Source organism: Poecilia formosa, unplaced genomic scaffold (genome assembly GCF_000485575.1).
Source record: "Poecilia formosa unplaced genomic scaffold, Poecilia_formosa-5.1.2 Scaffold242, whole genome shotgun sequence".
Lineage (NCBI taxonomy): Eukaryota > Metazoa > Chordata > Actinopteri > Cyprinodontiformes > Poeciliidae > Poecilia > Poecilia formosa.
Genome location: NW_006800181.1, coordinates 662,898 through 682,617, shown reverse-complemented (window position 1 = coordinate 682,617; position 19,720 = coordinate 662,898). Strand labels below are relative to the sequence as shown.

Below are 19,720 nucleotides of genomic sequence, written 5' to 3'. Positions count from 1 at the left end.
GAAAAAGATGGTGAAAATTAACAAATAAAACTGAAAACAAAATCTAATACAATGATGCAGTTATATCACAGTTTAGCTTGAATATGTATGATTGAATCCAGAAGTTTACATACACTGAACAAAAAGACACATGTACCTGTTTCATTATGATATTAATGAAACCTTTGAAATGATCCAAGTTGAAACTAATTTTGTTAACTATCATCAAAAGCAGAAAAATGTTGCAAATGGCATCTTTAAATTATAGAAATATACGTTGCTACGTCTACCGGTCGTGCATTGAACAGTACTTCTGACCACTCAAGTACTCACCCTTTCATAGCGGTCACTGCAGTGGACAGCTATCTAAAATACATTTTCTTGTGTTTCTTGTGGATCTTTATGTTATAATTGCACACAGACCACTGAAGTGGACACTACTGTGTCTTACAATACACAATACACTATCAAGTTCAAATACTGGCCATCCACTGAGAGTGCAAGAAAATTTTTGTTAAATCCAATATGGCAGACAAATGAAAAAGCAACTCAGGAATATCCAGTCCCATCTTCTACTGTAGAGGACGGCAGGTAAAAAAATAAAATAAAAATAAATATTGTGACATCAAGTGAACTCTAAAGGCTAATACTAGTGATATATTTTCCAAATAACAACTTTGTATTCGGAGAAAATTAAAACTGATCACACAGAAAGAAATTCTATACATTTTTACAAAAAAATGTTTCTCAATTTTTTTTGTGCTTTAAAAAAAAATCAAAAACACTTTTGAAAAAAAACAAAACGACATAAAGGATAATAATAACCCTTTTCATGCTTGAAAGGGTTATTACATTTGTGTGACTTTTTCTTTGAGAGACAGGAGTTTAGTTGCCAGATGAAACTCCAGAGTCTTTATATGTTTGTTAGTAAAATGTGTAAAAGTTAATTGGATAAAATGTGAATGTAAAAGATTGTACAGTATATCATATTATAGTATTTACTATCCATACACTGTCAGAGGTATTTATAGAGCATGAAATGTGTTGCTTTCAATTTTGTTGTCATTTTGAGTTGATGACATTGGTCCAATAAACCACAGAACAGATCGAATAGAATAGAATAGTATATACAATTATTTGTTTGAAAGCAAGTGGATAGATCAAAAATAATTTCATTCAAATTTAAGTTAAAAGGTTGGGGTATTATGCGACTGTTATAGTGAATGTAGCTCTTCATATTGTTATTTGTTGGTTTTTTACGGAAAACGATTGAGTCTCTGTAGTCAAATGGCCCTCGCCGTTCGCCGTAGTGACGTCGTTTCCAAAACAAGGAACGGCTTGTCAGTGATTACTGCTGTGCTTGAAGTTGTGCTATTTCGAGTCATAGTTAACTTTTGTTATGATGTCTCAAGATCCCTGGTAGGTGATTATGTCTTCTAATAAAATGGACCGTCTCAAATGTATTAATAACAGCAACATATGTCTTCTTTGTGCCCGGTTGTTTCGTTTTTGTACCCAGTTAGCTTCATTGGTTGCTTGTTCCTTATCAAGTCCAACCAAATACATAATAGTGTTTATATTTTGTTGCTATGAATTCTTTGTTGTTGTATTTACATGGAAAAAAAAAGCTGCAATGGAAACAGCATTAGACCCTTATTTTTCGCTTAACGTGACACAGTACTGCGCATGACAATGGGCAGGAATGTGGAGTGGTTCAGCTCCACATTCTGACTAGATGATTGTCACAAGTGGCTTGTTTTTTTTTTATTTATTTTTTTTTTATTTCACTGTTTGTATTTTTGACAGTATTATTGGTTTATTTCTCACGTTAGGCAGATGCGAGTCACATCTGCTCATCAGTTATAAGCAGAAAACTCCAAATTCTGACTGTAAACAGACTCGCATCTCCTTAACTGAAGAAACACGCTAAGCATATTATCTAAAATAGTTTTGTTGGTATCCCCGTCAGGAAATTCTGACGGGATTCCACTGAAAACGAACTATTTCACTGTATGACACAATTAAAGAGAAAAAGGAAAGCTTTCAAGTTATAAACAACTGCCAACATTTCACAACTGTGAAATGTTTTGGATCAGCGAGTTTAATGTCATCTTATAGATGCCACCTTATGGATTTCTATTGTTTCTGCTTTTTTGTCCAAATCATCGTGGCTTTGTGTGAAAAAAAAAAAAAATTACCTCCTCATACTTATAAGTGGTTCTACCCTTTGCTGCAGCATCTGCCATCAAGTGTTTGCAACAACTGTGGGGTATTTTACATTGCTGTGGACGAATTCTGATCCACTCTTTACAGAATAGTTTTAATTCAGCATCTTAAACTGATCATAGTTGAGATTTTGGCTGTAACACTCTGTTCTGCTGTTCTTTAAATTGTATTTGAGAAACATATCTGTTGCTGCTTCATATGTTATACATTTTCCTTCCCATCCACGTAGGTTGCAGAATTATGACGCCACCTGCCGCCTTGCCCAGGAGATAGCAGAAAATATCCATGAAAGAAACAGGCAGCAGCGAACAGGGGGAAACCCTGCAAAGGTGAGGCGTTACCTTCTCTTTTTCTCTTCTGAGACAATGTGCCTCCATGTTCACCTACGGGCATGTGCTTTTTTTTTTTTTTCTCCCCCAGATAAATATGACGTTAAGAGCGTCCCTTCAGAAACTCAAACAGAATATTGCTCAGCTCAAAGAAGGCTTGTTAAGGAGCTCCTCGTCTCGGCGCATGTATCCTTTTTTTTTTTTTCTGACGATGACAAGTTTTGAAAGTCATGAGACTGAAATTACTGTCATTCCCGGAGAGCTGGTTCTGCTCGCAGTAACGGTGGTGATCCTGTAGAGGGTGTCGGTGTTCTGTGAAAAGGAAACTACATACATTGTTTCCCCTCATGATCAGGAAACCTCGTCGAGTCCATTGTGACAGATGGTGATGAAAGGTGATGGTTTGATCTTAACTTGGTCTCGTCAGAATGCAGTCGGAAGCTGACAGGAGGCAGAACCTGATTGATAATCTGCTAACCAGAGAGAAGCAACTCAATGCCACCTTCAAAGGAGACATCACAGAGCCTGAACCGTCCAGGTATTAACCCGTAGAGGAACTAGGTCATCCTGTATCGAATCAAACTTCAGTAAAATACAGTTTGCAGACACATTTCACATGATTTTCAGTTTACCTAAGTGGCTTTTTGATTTTTAGAATACAGGTTACTCAACACTAATATCCATTGTTACCAATAATGTGTGTGACCTTTAACTCCTAAGTATTGGAATGATAAAAAATATTCCTACCTATGTTTTCAGGAAGATATTTTTCTGTTACTTACATGCCTTGCAAAAGTATTTGCTTCCGTTGAATCTTCCAACATGTTGCCACATTACAACCACAAGTTTTAAAGTATTTTATTTCCATTATATATGACAAAGTAGCACCAAGTTGAAAGTGGAAGGAAACGTTGCATGATCCTTGTTGAAAGGAAGCAACACAACCATGTTCCACCGTGGGGATGGTGTGTTCAGGTGATGTGCAGTCAAATTTCCTTGTTTTAACATTTTGAGCTTGCATGTAAACCAAAAGCAATTGGATCTTTGGTGTCATATTTTATTTATAGAATGTATTCACAGTATTGTGGTGGACAGTCACATAAAATTTGAGATAAGTAAATGGAAGTTATTGGTATTACAGTTTAAAAAAGGATGAATTTGCAGGGCACTGAATGTGTAAAAGAAGGAGATGGTCATAGTTTCAGTTTATGTTGTAACAGATTTAATGAAAAGAAAAAGGAACACATTTTATTTGACTTTTGAAAATGATCAAATTGATCCTTAGAAAAGTCTTTGAGAAGCCTGTTCAGCCTGCTTTGTAGTGTGTTGTATATTAATTTAATATATGTTTCAAGTAGGTTGATGATTTTTAATCTGAAACCAAAACAAATGTTTACACATTTAACTTCAAATTTGTTTGTCTTTTGCTCAAAAGGACCCAGCTTTACTGACCAAGATTTTCCCAGACTTTCTCTGTGGGATTTAGTTAATTTTTCAATTGTAAGATTCTACTCTATGACTATAAATAAATAATAATAATAATAAAAAAAACATGAATCATCATCCTGTAGACCACTGTTTTAACTTAAGTTGTCACAGGATCTGTACTTGGCTTTGATGAAGCGTTACAGTCCTTCACACACAAGGATTGTGTGTGTGCTCACACACAAGGACCTTGAAGGTTCTTGTGTGTGAGCTGTGCGCTTTGACCTCTACTGGCATCATCACTTGGGCTGAAGCCCATTTGTCTGGAGTTTTAGTGACTTTCCAGGTTATTTTTTGTCATTAGACTTATTTGCTTGCTCATCACACATATGGTGGCCCCTGAAAAACCCTCCCACACTTTTACACAGGTGATATTTGTTTGGTCAGGAAGAAGTAGTGATGCTCTGCTCTTAACTTTTCCCACTTTCATGTATTAATGACATTTTGGAATCCCAAACTGTTTTAGTCCTGTGGAAGAGAAACACAGGAGAAGAATAAAAAGCTAAGTGAATGATGTAGGTGATTGATGGAAATCATTTAAATTGCAGCAGAATCAGTTTAATCAGATCAGCCGCATTAAAAGGAGCCCTGCCGCCGAGTTGTGCCTGTGAGTTTCTCTGATATCTTTCACAAGCTTCGGATATGGGATTGATCTATTTAGCACTGCTTTGCACAGGCTTTCATCTTTTTACAGACCACACACTCAATTACATAAAAGGATTCCTTGCAAAAAAAAAAAAAAAAAACCCAAACGACATTCGCTAATAAATTAGCTCGGCAAACTGTAATCATGTGGTGGTACGGCTTTCAGTTTGCTCACTCAGACCTGACTTTAATGGCGATATGTGGTGGGTAATTTGGATTTGAGGGAAGGCGTCAGACCCTGTTCCCACTGTGTGGTCTGAGAGGACAGAAGTGTGGGAGGGGATGAATTTGGCCATGCTTCAATGATCTAAGCTACTTTTTTGGGGGTTGAAAAAAATTGGAGTAGAATGCACAGCGTCAAGCCTGCCAGGAGAACTTTAACTTTTAAATAATAATAATAAAAAGAAAGGACATGGTGCCACTTAAAAGCTCGGCATAGCGCGTTGCCCTTTGGAAACACTTTTACACCTCTAACCTTCCTGTGTCTTTGGTTACACAGGAAACAGGACATAGTTGCAATTAGTTAAATCTCGCCTGCCCATGTGGCTCAGTTGGGATCTGGATGCTCAGTGATGACAGTCATCTTACTTGTGTCTGCCAAAAGATGCGTCTGACTGATTTCGGTACTCCCTGACTGTTTTAATTGGTTCTCTGCACAGTAGGTGCTAGAAAGGAGGAAGTTCATGTCTGGCACTCGGTTTAACAATAATCAAACCTGCTAGACAGATTCGACTGAATGCCACATCTCCCCTGCTTCACTGATTGTATCAACCTTTGCTTGCATTCTTGATTTCTGGAAGAGCTGAAAAAATCCCAAGGCTTAGGAGGAACATCTGTTCACAGAATAATTACTAGTGCTCCAGAAATCTGGCAGTTTATGGAAAAAAGTACCAAGAAAAAAATCTACTGTTGGAAGAAAGGCAAAATAATTTGTGTTGAAAGAAAGAAATCACGTGGAAGAGGGTGCTATGGTTAGATGAGAACATAATGTAGCATTTTGGACAATATGCAAAACACTTTGTATGGGAAAATGGCCACTGCACTGAACACAAAATCTTCACTGTGAAACACGATGGTGGCAGCGTATTGCTGGGGGATGTTTTTCTTCAGCAAGGGAAATGGTCAGAGCTGATGGTCAGTCCTGGAGGAAAAACCTGTAATATACTCTATCTCACCTGAGAGGTTCAGCTTTCTGCTGAGCAGCCACAAAACACATTAGCGTTACAATATAATGGATCACATCTATTATTGTGTTAGAATGGCCTTGTCAAAGTCCAGACTTTCAGACAGAAACAAGCATTTCCGTTGACTTGTTGCTAGCTGATTGCTAAAAACTGTCGTCTTTATGAACCTCAGATCCACGTTGATGAGCGGAGGAGCAGCAGCAGCAGGTACTCCCAACCCGTGGCTCGTTGAGGAGTCGGAGGAGACGAAGGGGCTGTCCTTTGGAGAGATTAAACAACAGCAACAGAGAATCATTGAGGGTAATCTCCACTTCATAGATCCAACATAGATCAAATATTATTTTAGGATCAAACAACCAAATCTAGCTTTTAAATATGTTGTGTGTGTAGTATATTTTGAACAATTTAACTGGCTAAACCTGTTTTGACTTAATGACCTCTTTTTAATGCCCTAAACAGAGGTCATTAATTTTGGATGCATGTATCTATCAATGTCAGAGTATTTAGGACTTCAGTTGATCAGTTGTTTTTTTTTTTTAAAACAAAGTTTATATTAAGTAAATGTCATTTAAGTCATGATGAGATTTTTAGTGAGTGCTGTAAAATATAGTAGTTTAATAAAACTTGATGGATACATTAAGTCGCTGCATTGCTCATTTTTAAATGTGATTTAAAAATGTATTCATTATATTACAAGACAACATATGTTTTTAGTTTTTATCTTATTTTCTGATTCCTGTCTGATATGATTTAATCACTGAGATGTTTTTTTGTTTTTTTTGCCACCTGGCTCCCTGCTCCCTTCTCCATAGTTTCCTTTATTGTCAGTATACAGTCAATGAGTTGGGTTAAAACTGTGAAATCTTACCATATGGAAGGTGTGACACCAATGTTGGATTCCTGGAAACGGCTAACGTTTATTTCTGAACTTGTGGCTTACAAGAAATTCCCGTGGTGTGGAAAATGTCAAACCGAGACACCTACAGAAGCCTCGATGCGTTTCTCCCGTATTTTTAATGTTGTCACATTTTACATTCAAATTTTTCTTTTTGTTTCTGTCTCTAGTACTTAAAAGAAAGAAACGAATCAAAATGGATTTATTGAGCGATTTATTTAGTGTCTTCTGTTTGTGGTTGTTTTCTTTTCCTCCAGTCCAGGACGCAGGCCTGGATGCACTGGCAGCTGTCATCAGCCGACAGAAGATAATGGGCCAAGAGATCGGCAACGAGCTGGATGAACAGAACGGTAAAGTCAATGATCCACTGCTTCGTTTTTGTGCATTTTTTTCCCTTCCATATTCCCAAAACATACCAGAGTGTGAAATCAGACAGACAGATGTTGCTTATAAATAGAAGTACTTGCCTCACCGACCCAGACGGGAAGGAATATGCTGTGACATCACCACAAACGCTGAAAACTTTTCCACATTTTGTCACGCTACTAGCACGACGTCAAGGTATTTTGTCGGGATTTTACCAGGTGTACCAGCAAAAAGCAGTGCATCGATGTGACGTGGGAGAAAAACGATACGTGCGGTACAGATTGCATGCAAATACAGTGAAACTTCAGGTCATAACGTCACAAAATGCGGAAAACTTAAAAGAGTTTGAATATTTTTACCTGTATGTGACACATTGACACATGTGCCCTGAAACTTCTACTGTGGAAGCACTTGTCCTTACAGCGAGGTCATGACCGTGTCATACAACCCACAGAGAAATGGGATCTGGCTGTTTGTGCAGCTCAAAAGGTTGGGGTCGTGGAATCAGATCCGATCAGAGCTAATGGTCATTTTGAGATTTTCCTGGCAAAACAGCGAGGGAGGCTTCTCCATCCTCAAATTGCTTCTGACGCTGGTAGAACGTGCTGCTCAGAACGGAGTGCAGTGGTCTCTGGCTGATTTTTTTTTTTAGACAGGCGGCACTCGAGATGTTAGATTTCCAGAAGATCAGCTGTCAGCCCGTGAACAATTAGATACTTTAATGCACTGCCCCTGGAGGCCTGGAGGAGTTGATACGCCCGAAGTAGTGAGTGTTGCCTTACCCGCAGGAGATGTACTCTTGTCATTGTCGTTAATTGCAATTACCGTATTTTCCGGACTATAAGCCGCTACTTTTTTTCCTATGCTTCGAACCATGCGGCTTATAGTCCGGAAAATACGGTACTATCTGCAGGTTTATAGCGATGCTGATTATCACAGAACAATACCAGTCCCATACCTTCATGACACGTAATGTCAAAAAGTAAAAAATCGTTAGAATCAGCCATTTTTAAACCTGTAAAATATGAAGTAACTGTTAAGGTTGAGTAATGCTATCACACGTGGACTTGAATGTAAAAATGTTATCCTTAAATCTGTGTTTTCTCTGTACAAGAATAGTCTTCCCATCTTGTTGGGGTTCCTTTTCTGCCCTGATCGCTGTACTGTAGCGGTGTTTTCCTATAAATAGATTAAGCTCTCTGTAGCTGAGCTACCCCTGTCTGGCTGAAACCAAGCGGCCCTGTTTATTTCCTTTTTGGGAAACCATTTCAGGTGAGGTCAGCGGAGAAGGTGAGCCTTTTCTTTAGAGGTCAAGAAATGAACCCAGAGTACTCGGATGTTAAATCCTCCTCTTTCAGTCTTGGTCGCATCACAATGGAAGGAAGTGTCAAAAAACGGACCAATTATCCTAATTTTGGTCTTTTGTACGGCAGAGCACTGAATCCTCTGCAAACAGCAGAATTCCCTTGTTATTCGCCAATCACAGCAGAAAGAAGGAATTCAATCGCTGCTGCTTTGTTGAAAGCAGCTGAGCGATTTGCCATCACGCTTTTTCATTCTGCGTTTCAGACGTCAGTGTTTTTATTTCCACAGTAAATGTTGTTGAAAACGGTCTGACACATACCAGTGAGAATGGCCCTGCATAGGCATCTGATTCCCTTTCCAAGAGCTAATGCTATTTTGACTTTATTGGTGTTGATATTTCGCATTTTGCGGCCTGGAGCAGTGACATCAGGCTCAACAATGTCTTGAACTCATAAGTGTCAGACAGTGGTTTGTTCATTAAACGCATTCCCTCTGAAAAAAAAAGCACCGGCAAAAATTAGAAGCCGTCTCATTTGTCTGATTTTAATGGTTCTTTCCTAATTGCATATTTTACTGCTGCAGCAGTGAAACAGGCCAAGTAGCTGAAGGGTGTATTCTCACGCTGCTGTGGTGTGACCATATGTAGTATGTGTAACTTAAAAGCAAACTATATTAGTTCTTGTTTGTATCAATTATTGAAATCACCAACTAAATCAAATAGATAGCCAATCACAGCTCTCTTTGCATAGGAATCCATAGTGTATGTTTTGTAGTTTATTTTGTTCAGCACCTTGAACTGTTATTTTACTATTTTATGGCAATCTCAATTACTGATTCACAGCCATTCTATAATGAGGGCTGGAAACTCGAGCTCATCCCTGCAGCAACATTTCCTACATTGTGATGTCTGTTAAACCTGCATACAATCTCAATACTTTTAATCTTGTATAGGACCCTCATTACTGATTATTTTTATTTTTTTAAAAAGCAGAAATAAATAGCGAGCGCAAGGCTTACTGCAGTACAGTGACATGGCAATAAGCGCACAGGCATCTGTTTGCTTCTGCTTTTAAAAGCAAATAAACTACATTGATGCTGGGAATAGACATGAAGCCTGCATGTTTTGAGTTTCTGATTGATTGTTTGCTTCCTTCTGCTCCTAAGTGGAGTTGCTAGGAGTGAGCCATGCTATCCAGACGCCATGGAAATGCAGAATCATGTCATGACAGTCAAAAGGATTTCATCAAGAGAAACCTCAGGCTTGTAATGAGCCGGAGAGGTGAGCTTGATATTTTGTGGCCGCCAGGCTGGATGGATGGAATTTCACAACACATTCTCGGATCCCCCCGCACCACCAGTGGATGTTTGAAAGGCGTTTTAACTTGTACAGAACATCAGCGTTAAGGGGCATTAAAATCGGCAAACGTGTAATGGGAACATAAACAATAGGCACATAAAAGCCAAGTGGTTTACGGTCAAACATGTGAACCACTCTAACCAGCACACAATTAATCACAAACCCTCGTGGTTGCATTTCTCTGTATATCCACGCATGAATGGGGCCTTTTAAAGCCACTCTGATAAAGCTGTGGATAAGAGTGGGCGAACAATGGCGTGAATGACTGATGGGTCACATCAGCCAGCACCAAGTGACGAGCAATGCAGTTTAGGCACTGTGAAGAAATTAACATTTTGAATAAAGAAAGTTGTCTCGAGGCGTTTCATTTATCAAACCTTCTGTCAGTGAATTCACAACCCTTCTCTTGTTTGTTGGGCAAGGATCGACACTGCAGCTTTCTTATTTAAGCTATTCCAGTTTAGGGGGGTGGTGGGGGGGGGGGGATCCTTAGATAATCCTGATCCTCGTCTCTCTCTTCCTAGAAATTCTTTCTTCAAACCTAAAACATTTAATCTGAAAAAGCACAATACAGAATTTAGAAAAATGAAGGTGGACAGCATGAATGAAAATGCCTCAGTGGCATAAGACTCTGTTTTTTTTTTTTTTTTTTTGTTCTTTTCTCTTTTGATCACATATTTTGATCCACAAGTTACAAGCCTAATATACTGATGGTAGAAGGTCCAATGAATGAGTTGGGGTGTGGTCAGCCCTGGTCAGTTCATCAACAGACTCTTTTCCACATGTCCACCATCAAGTATGTCATGAGAATGGGTGGGGTTGTTTTTCTTCCACTCCCAAGTACATCCATCCTGCATAAGTTGTTGGCCGAGGCCAGATTTCTCACAAACTATCAATTGTGAAGGAGGGTCTATCCCTCCATTGTCTGAAAGGAAGATTTGACTATTTTTGGAGACAAGGACTTGTTGGCATATGTAGAGTCTTTTCAGAATATTTAACTGTTTTTGAGTAGGATACCCCAACATGAACAGTACAAAGTCCTATTTTTTCTTTTCTTTTCAAGCATTATGTGGAAATATAGTTTCTTTTAAGTTAATTTCAAGTTCAAGTGGCCTTTATTTGACAGTGGACAGACAGAAAAGCAGGTTGTGAGAGAGGGGGAAGACATCTGTCGCATGTCGAGACTCGAACCTGTGATGGCCGTGTCGAGGACGTTTATGGATCGCACACTTTACTCCTGGGCCATCACCGCCCCCTGAATGCTTGCTTTTAATGTTTTTTCTCAATATGTTAAAAGTTTGGTTCCAAGTATGAGCTTTTCTATGTATACTAAAATTTAAAATGAATTCCAGCTTCAAATAAAGAAGCTGTGATGTTGCTGTAATTTGTTTGTGCAGCAAGAATATCCCACCGATTCTTGCAGGGAGGTTTGCCTACAGTGAGTGGTATGTGTACATTCAACAGTAATATAATGTTTCTGCTCTGCAACCTATCCCTACAGAGCATTTGTGGCTGATTTCTGTAGGGAGAGCACATTAGCCACATGTGTTGGCATTATTGCTGTTTGGGAATCTCTGTAGTTTCGGCTGCCAGCTCTGTTGGCTCAGAGCAAAGGATTCCCTTCCATTTAACGGCACCTATGACTGACTCTGCCATGGTGTGGCAGGTCTTTTCTGGCTAATTCAAGTGACAGCGGGTACAAATCCCCGTCTCTGTTTATTTAATCGCTAACCGCTCTGGTTTGGAAGCCGTCTTGAAAGTGCCGACAAGCAGAGGGCTGATTTGCTTTCTCTTCAGCTTCAGGGAACCTTGGGCCATCCCACATAATGAATGGAAGGACTTACTTTACCAAGTCTGCCACAAGCATGCTAACACGTGGTTTCCATTTCAACACAGGAGGACGTTGCACCTTCATTTTGTGGATATTTTTCTGCGTTTATTTGTGACGGTGTGTAAATGCGCAGATGGCACTGTGCAAAAGTCTCATGCCACCTTTTGTTTCTTTAGATTTTGCTTTCTGTTAACTGGACTTTATTGTTTTCCAAACTAATACTTGGATATTATTTTAAAAGTCTTCTCAGAGTACAATTTGATTTTTAAGGGAAATGCTGGTGATGATTATTATTATTGGTTACAACTGCAAACCATTATTATAGCATATGATGTAAGGATAATAACCCCATATACTATGCCCTAATGTTAGTTTTACAAATAAAGACTACTAATTGGAGTGTTTGATTTAATATTTTCAAAAACCTAAGTAGTGGTTCCATGCAAAAACGACACTATTTATTTTAAAAAGATATCAAAGTTAATTGATGTCTGAGAGATAAATGTTTCATTATGAGAGTTTTAATTATAGTTCTTAAAAAAGAAACGGTACAAAACAAATGTTTGGCTTTAAAACATCTAATGAAAAAGCATCTAAAATCTTTGTTTTCAAACTGTGTATAAATATGTTGGTTTGACAGCAAATGCCTCCTGTCTGAATATGACATCACTGTATTTTTACTTTGAGCAAAAATACATTTGAGTCTAACAAATGTTCTCACGTTGTGATCGGCATTTAAACTACATTTGTGTAATACTGGCACAAAAGTGCCAGTATTACACAAATACTGGCACATTTTTTGTGTAATAAAATGTGCCAGTATTTTATTACACAAAAAACAGGCAGCAAATTAATTTGCTGTCTGTTTGTAGTCCTACTCATTATGAGTTATTAAAACACTATCCAGAGAGGAACATCGCACACATCCTGACAGATGTAGATTTAACCAAGAGCCACATAAAGTCATACAGCTATTCCTGTAATTACTGTATGACTTTCAGAACATGGGGGGGAAAAAGAAGGAAACAAAGTATATGAAATCCACACCCACTGCCTTGCAGAAGTATTCACACTCACAGTTTCCCATAATTTAAGTTTCTGTATTTTATTAAGATTTTTATAAGAGACCAGCACAAATTTTACTCTCCCTTTTACTCTGATACTCCTTGATAATATCCAGAATTAATTCACTGGGAATAGAGACCAGGCATGCACAACTTAATCTAAGCATACAGCTGTTCTTCGATGGTCTCAGAGCGTTGTTAGAGCTGGAGATGTTTAAAGCGGAGTTAGGTGTGAACATCTTTCCATTATCTGTCGTGGGATAATGGAAAGAGTGAGCCACAAACCAGCGGCTTTCAAACATCTTTCCATGCCGACCAAAGTGGCCGATATGTATTTGTAAAATAATAATAATAATAAATTACCTGTATGTCTGTGGTCCTGTTTACTGTTGAGTTAAAATGAAAGTCAAACACCTGGTCTGTAATTACCAAAATGGTCAAGTTGAAAGTACTGGTTGTTACGAATAATGATTAATTTGCTGTCTGTTTGCAGTCCTTCTCATTATGAAATGAAAACAAAGATGAAAACCCAAAATATACTTCGTGGTACATTTTCCACGTCAAGAAGATTTTAAATTGTCAGTGAAAATCTTGCCCTACGAAATGTTACAAAGTGTCCATCTGCATGAACCACCTGTGCTGGCGGTGGTTGATGTGATGTGGTAGTAATTGTTTCTATATGAGCTTCTTAATGAGAACATTCAGTTCTCGTCCAATAGGAATTTACCAGAGAGAGGAAGTGGCCCTAACTAGAAAGCATTGACTAACAACCATTGGCTGGATAATTCAAGGAGAACAGAATGCGTTACAAAATATGTACAAACTACCTATAGACATAACATGAGCAGAGCTTTATTTGGATTAAGCAACAGGTGGATTTTTAGTGTTGGGAATCTTCAAAACGTCTGTAACATTCTGAAGTAAGTCTTTAATCATGTAGGAAAAGAAATGAAGGTGTAGCTGCTACTTTTCTTTTAAAAACAACAAAAAAAACTTTCATGTGGGTAAAGCTCTACATGCTCTCCATTTGATCTCTTATCTCACAGCACACCATGTTCCAAGTCAGACACAAACACAGGAACCACAATCCCTTAAAAAAAGAGAGAATTTCAAAACCTCTTTTGTTCCACAAATAAAACAAGGAGCGCCTTATTGCCTGTTTTATGACAATAATGGTTGACATGTGTCTAATCTATCTTGTGTGCCACCAAGGTTTTTGAGCCAGCACCTCATCACCCCAGATCAAATGTCGAAATAGACATTTGATCCGTTATCTAATATTTTCCTTTAGCCTGAAGCAGTGTGTAATCTGACGCGCATCTTTTCTTCCTAAGTGGCTATTGTTACACATTAGAGACAAGCGGATCTTACAATTTTGTTTTGGAGTCTAAAGAGTCACACACGAGCCCCACTGATGGGCAGTACGTGCAGTTGCTGCACCTCAGTTACAGTCCTCGTTAAAAAGCTTTTGGTAGACCTTCACGCTGGGGGGATTCAAAGCTGTTTGATCCAAGCAGGTGAAGGGAAAGTCATAAGACCTGGCACGAGATTTAATACATTTCTTTAGTCATCTGGGGAATTCTGGTCTTCCTCTCCACCAATCAGCACCTCCTCATTTGGCTCGTCTTCTGGAGGAACTGTGTAATTACTAAACAGATGGTGGTTCACTGTCAGACCTAATAGGTACAATGTGATTGTGAAAAGATGAGTAAAATATGCAGCTAGAAGGACTATAGTCACACGATCTGCTTCTGCTTGAAATAGATTAAAAAAAACAACAAAAAACATTGTGCTCTAAGCAAAACTCTTAAACTAGAGACTTTCAAAACTTTATAAGAGTTTGTGGGTCTTTGGAAGCAGACTGAGGGGAAAAAATAAAGAGGCCAGGCAGCTTCTGAATATTTGATCCCTTCACCATTTTGTCCTTTTTTCAGTTTTGGTCTTTTGACCAAACCTTCATTGCTGGCTTGGGAATGTTTCATTCCCGCTGATGATTTAAAGGTGACTTAGTCCACTATAGGAAAATATGGTCAGTGCAACTTTAGCAAGGCATGTCTGTCACCAGGAGATCACTCATAATTTTCCTTTCTTAGTGAAGCTTTTTAATTCCAAATTTTCCAGACGTTAGGTCGCCCAAATGAGGATCAAAGCCACGGGGATTTCTCTCATTGAGCATGATTTCTCCAGGATGAATTTCATGTGGATAAGTCGGCGAACAGGAGGAGAAGTTGTGAACAACGATGTTGATTTTCTGCGCTGTTTTTAAATTGTAGTCTGCCTATGGTTGTAGTTTGGCAATGGCAGTAGAGGAAGTGAACAAAGCCATTCGGTTCATTTTGGCCACTCTTCCAAATTGAGCAATTAAAGCCGGAGCAAGACGAATGCTTACGACATTTTTAATGCTAGCAAATGTGTTGTAGCCCCTCTTATTAATAGCCATCTTGTTCGGCACGGCACTTCTCTCTTTGCAGTGAAAAAATTGCGCACTCAGTTTCTGGTACGTTTCATGGCATAGCTTCCTTGACGATCGAGCTGGCGCATTTCATAAGTCATGGCCAAATGCAAGCTGTTGGGTAAAATCAGATCCAATTGTTTCAAACTTCAACAGAGTCCACGCCTCCAGCAAGCAATCATTTCTTAACAGCCGAGGATCCAGATCTGCTGCATGAAGCAAAGCGTAGATTTGCCTGTTTTTTTTTTTTTTTTTTTTTACCATCTATTTAAATGCTGTACTACCTAAAGAAATAGACTAACAAGGAACATTTTTACACATCTGTGTGAACATGGAAATAAACTGGGATGAAATGGAATGTATGGATAAAGCATGGGAATGTGAGAGTTGATGTTGGGGTAAATTAACCCAGAGCCACTCAGAGTTGGTGGCACAACACTTTACTGCTCATCGCTCCCGTTTCCCCGTCAGCCACAGTATAAGTTAACACTGTAAATGTTTATCCTTCCTATGGAAGACAAATGCTGCCTTTATTGTCTACCTTTCCTCTAAATAAATGTCCAGGGAGAGTCAGTTCTTCTGTGTATTGCTCATGGACCAGAATGTGTGAGGAGGGTGTGTGTTTTTTCTCAGCGTCTGTACATGGGAGCATATGTGTCCTAATGCGTGTGTGAGCACATTATGGGTGAAACCACGTCTGGCAAGAAGATCAAAGTCCCACCATAACTCCTCAGTCAGCCAGCCAGCCAGCCAGCCAGCTTGCGTATTGCCGGGAAGCTCCGCACACCACAGGGGACGTCGAGTTATTGGGCTCAGATCATTTCAATTAGAACACAGTTGTTCAGTTTAGGAAACAAGTTCATGAACACTCGCAGTTTCTGAGGCTTTTAGGTAATTATTTGCAAATTTAAATCGATATTTAAAAAAATAAAAAATTCTGTCTGGAGTCTGCTGCTTGGCACTGTAGTAACAACAGCTGTTAATATTCTCTTTAGTCACATCATTTATATATCCTTTCAACATACAGACAGAATTTTGATTTTCATTATCTGTAATCTCTCATCTTCAAGATTACAACAAATAGAGGTTTGAAATATGTTACTCTTTGTGTAATGGACCAAAATGAAACACAGGTTTCACTTTAAGAAGTGAGTGATAAAACCATATAATTTTTTTTTTTCATTGTTTTCATGATGTAGCTTTTTCAGATGCGCCAAATCGGCATTAAGTTGCTGTTTCTATTTACATCAGCTAGCTTTCATTGGACACTGGGGGTACTTGTAATAAAGATGATTTTCTACCAGAATTGTTTTTTTTTTCTACTTGAATGTTCGAGTGGCCTAGTCAAAGTTCACAACCTAAATCCAATGGAGAATCACTGGCAAGGAGATGTTCAGAGATGCTCTTTATCATTACTTGCTGAGTTTGAGCCATTTCACAAAGAAGAATGGCTCTCAGTTGAGACTTAAAGTAGAGATGGATGCAATTTCACTGAAAGGTGGTTCTGCAATATTTTGACTCGGGAGAACCAAATATGAATTCATAGCAAATTATGTTCTTTTTTTTCCCTTTCATTAATTCCCATTTATTTCATCTTCCACTCCCCTCCCAGGTCCATTTGTTAATGAAGTGTGATGCTAGTGATGAAGTGTAACTGGGACCGGTCTGGCGTTGCTGTGCCATTGACAGGGTGGTCCCTGCCTCACACTGCTGCTGCTGCCGGCACCCTCATGCTCATCACGCTCACATTGTTCAGCGGCACCTGGCCATATAAGGGCTGATGGTAAAGACCCAGGAATTCTCCAGACTTCACGTCTTTTGTACTCTACTTTTTAGGATTTTACGTGGATTTTATTTATTTTTTAATTGTTTGAAAGATGACACAGTACATTAGACTTGTATTATTTGTGTGTAATGCACTAGTAACTTTAGTTCAGGGTCGTTGTTTTTCTTTGCTTGGTGAAACCGATCTTTATTGGATCAGAGATTCTGGTGGTTCTGGCAGCAATGTAGTTCTTTTTCTTTCAATATGGACATATTTTTGGCATTCTTCTTTCAGGACAATTGAATACTCTAATTGAACACTTAATATTCAATGAGATGCACTGTAATTGATTATATGGCGGATATTTGATGAATAAGTCTGCATATCCTATTTTTATTTTAGGAAATTATCATTCCTCTCTAAGAACTATTAAAACAATAAAATATGTTCTTCATTGTTTTAACAGCTCAATGAAAAACTTGAATGAAAACTTTTATGAATATGCCGAAAGTCTACAAATGTATAAAAATCTAGACAGACGTTTCTGAACAAATAAAATAATAAAATGATTTACTGCTTATCCTATTCTTTAAAATGCAAATCAGTTTATATTGCAGACCTCAAAAAGTGATGCAGCTCAAGATATACATTTTTTTACAGGTCGTACTGAAAATAAATCACGCCATCTTAACTCTAAGAGAAAACTGACTTATTGTAGCTATACAGAAGTTTTAGAGCGCTTTTGCCAGCCTGTTTTAGTTTTGTACCTGGTCAGGTCATTTCCAGAACTCCAACTCTTGTGAAGTGTTCAAAAGTGGTCCAAGGACGAAACACAGTAAACCAGTAAACAAGTAAACAAGACCTCTTTATTCACTTGCAAAACGAAGACTGGTCAATCCGAGTTTCTACAGCTTACATCGCTTATGGTAACGCTGATTCTGATAAGAAAGTCTCATAACACATCACAATTTGTTCAATGTGGGTCTACAAACCTCATATCAATCAGGTTTCCCATCATGGTCTTAAAATTACACCTGATTGTTGAATACTTGTTTTTTTTTTTGGTTGTTTTTTTGAGGACGTTTTTCACTGCAGCGTCCTAACGCTCAATCTTTTCAAACCAAAATAGACCGAGAAGAACTCCAAACTTTAAACTTTTAAGAAAGACAGCATCACAGATATTTGTATTTTATATTTATATTTTTAAGATGCTTTTTATTCATGCTTTTTCTTAACCGCCAAAGCTCCCGCTCTCTTTACATTTCCAGGATGAGTTTATTTACAATATGCAGCCAAGATTAGGAAAATAGATAGGAAACACTTGCAAGCAAGACACTGTATATTTGAGTAAATACCATAATTGCTCTGAGTTGTATCATCATGCTGAGCGCCTCTATGTTTGCCATGTGAAGTTCCAGTTGGTTCCAGAGATCTGTGTGTTTTGGTTGGCAGATGAGCGATACCATCCATATACAGCCAGTCACACTCTGGCTGGTTGCTAACACTTACGCTCGCAGCCCCTGGCGTTAAAACAGGAGATACAGAGAAAGGTTTGGCAAGTGAAACGACATTCATTCCCATACCCTCTGGAGAAATCATGCTGCAGATAATCGGAGCAGAATTAAGCCCACTGTCTTAGGTTGTGTTTAAATCATTTGAAGGAAACTCTTTGCCCGTTCTGGGAAGGACGCCCACTAAAACACTGGCTTAATATAGGACATACTGCTCCACCAAATACAGACGCCCTGAACTCTCACTGTTTATGATAGTACGCCCATTCTCTCATGCACTTATGCAAAATAATAATAATCAGCCGCAACTCTTAGCGTCTTTTGGGATGAGTATTTCCAGACTAATAAACTTCAGGTCTTTGCTGTTTAAAAATACTATAATAATGATTCCCGACTTCACTTCCCTAAGCTTTACCTCTGATGTTTAACTTGAATTACGACTTTGTAATTAATTATTGATTAGTATATAAAAAAAAAAGTAATTACCTCACTTTTTTTTATTTCTCATCTGCTCCTTTACTTTCCTTTGTTGGCCCTATTTCAGTTTTTCTCCTATTGTAGTTGCCTGGCTTTGGATCTGTGTAATCTGTCCTGGCTAAGTGGTTCTATAATAGCATTGGATCGTGTCCACTAACTACTCACTGTGGTGGGTTCTCAACATTACAGGTTCTAACCGAGCAAATGGGAGCAGAAAATCACAGTAGGCCATTAAACATGAGCAGAAGAAAGAAACATCATGCTGTCAGTGTTGTCATTGTGCAGATGGTCTTTTCTTGTGGCGTACTTGACATCGAAAGTGCAAGTGGTTGCATATAGGGTACTGAAGGGAACTTTTTGATCGTGTGTTGGGCTGATGAAGCTAATCCATTGTTACCAACAATAGAGTTTCTGGTTTTAATGAAGGCCGTGTTGAGATATAAGTAGGTGTGGGTGGAGAGGCCTGTATAAAACCATCTGGTTGGAAAACTGATCTTTTCTCTTAAACAGCTGCTGTGCCATTTGGTGTAAACCTTTAGGCAGTACTGCTCTTTTCATTAAAAAATGAGTTTCTTACATCATCGTCTTCAGACCCAGAACATTAGTATATGCTTAGTTATCTGTTTATAAGCAGTCAGTAAAAGCTATTTGTGGCGGAAGAGAAAGGCCATGGTGTTCTAGTGCCAATAAACTCTATTGCTTTCTTGAACAACATGTTTTTTTAAAGCGCTTTGGGTTTTAACATTTTATAAGGTTAAATAATCTATTTGTTTGCACCTTATTAACTTCATACTTTGATTATATAGCTGTGAAGTTATCTTGTAGACTACTATTAAATTGGTTATCCTG

At 38.5% G+C, this 19,720-nt stretch overlaps 1 protein-coding gene across 1 annotated transcript in view; it reads left to right on the top strand.

Annotated features, from left to right (window-relative positions):
* The first annotated feature begins 1,276 nt into the window (after positions 1-1,276).
* stx8 (syntaxin 8) overlaps positions 1,277-19,720 on the top strand; it is a 31,461-nt gene continuing 13,017 nt past the window's right edge. Inside the window, exons 1-6 of the mRNA XM_007569576.2 lie at positions 1,277-1,398; positions 2,435-2,534; positions 2,626-2,720; positions 2,962-3,072; positions 6,021-6,148; positions 7,001-7,093. Coding sequence (XP_007569638.1) covers positions 1,379-1,398; positions 2,435-2,534; positions 2,626-2,720; positions 2,962-3,072; positions 6,021-6,148; positions 7,001-7,093 — 547 coding nt within the window. The 5' untranslated portion in view covers positions 1,277-1,378. The remainder of the gene's footprint in view (positions 1,399-2,434; positions 2,535-2,625; positions 2,721-2,961; positions 3,073-6,020; positions 6,149-7,000; positions 7,094-19,720) is intronic.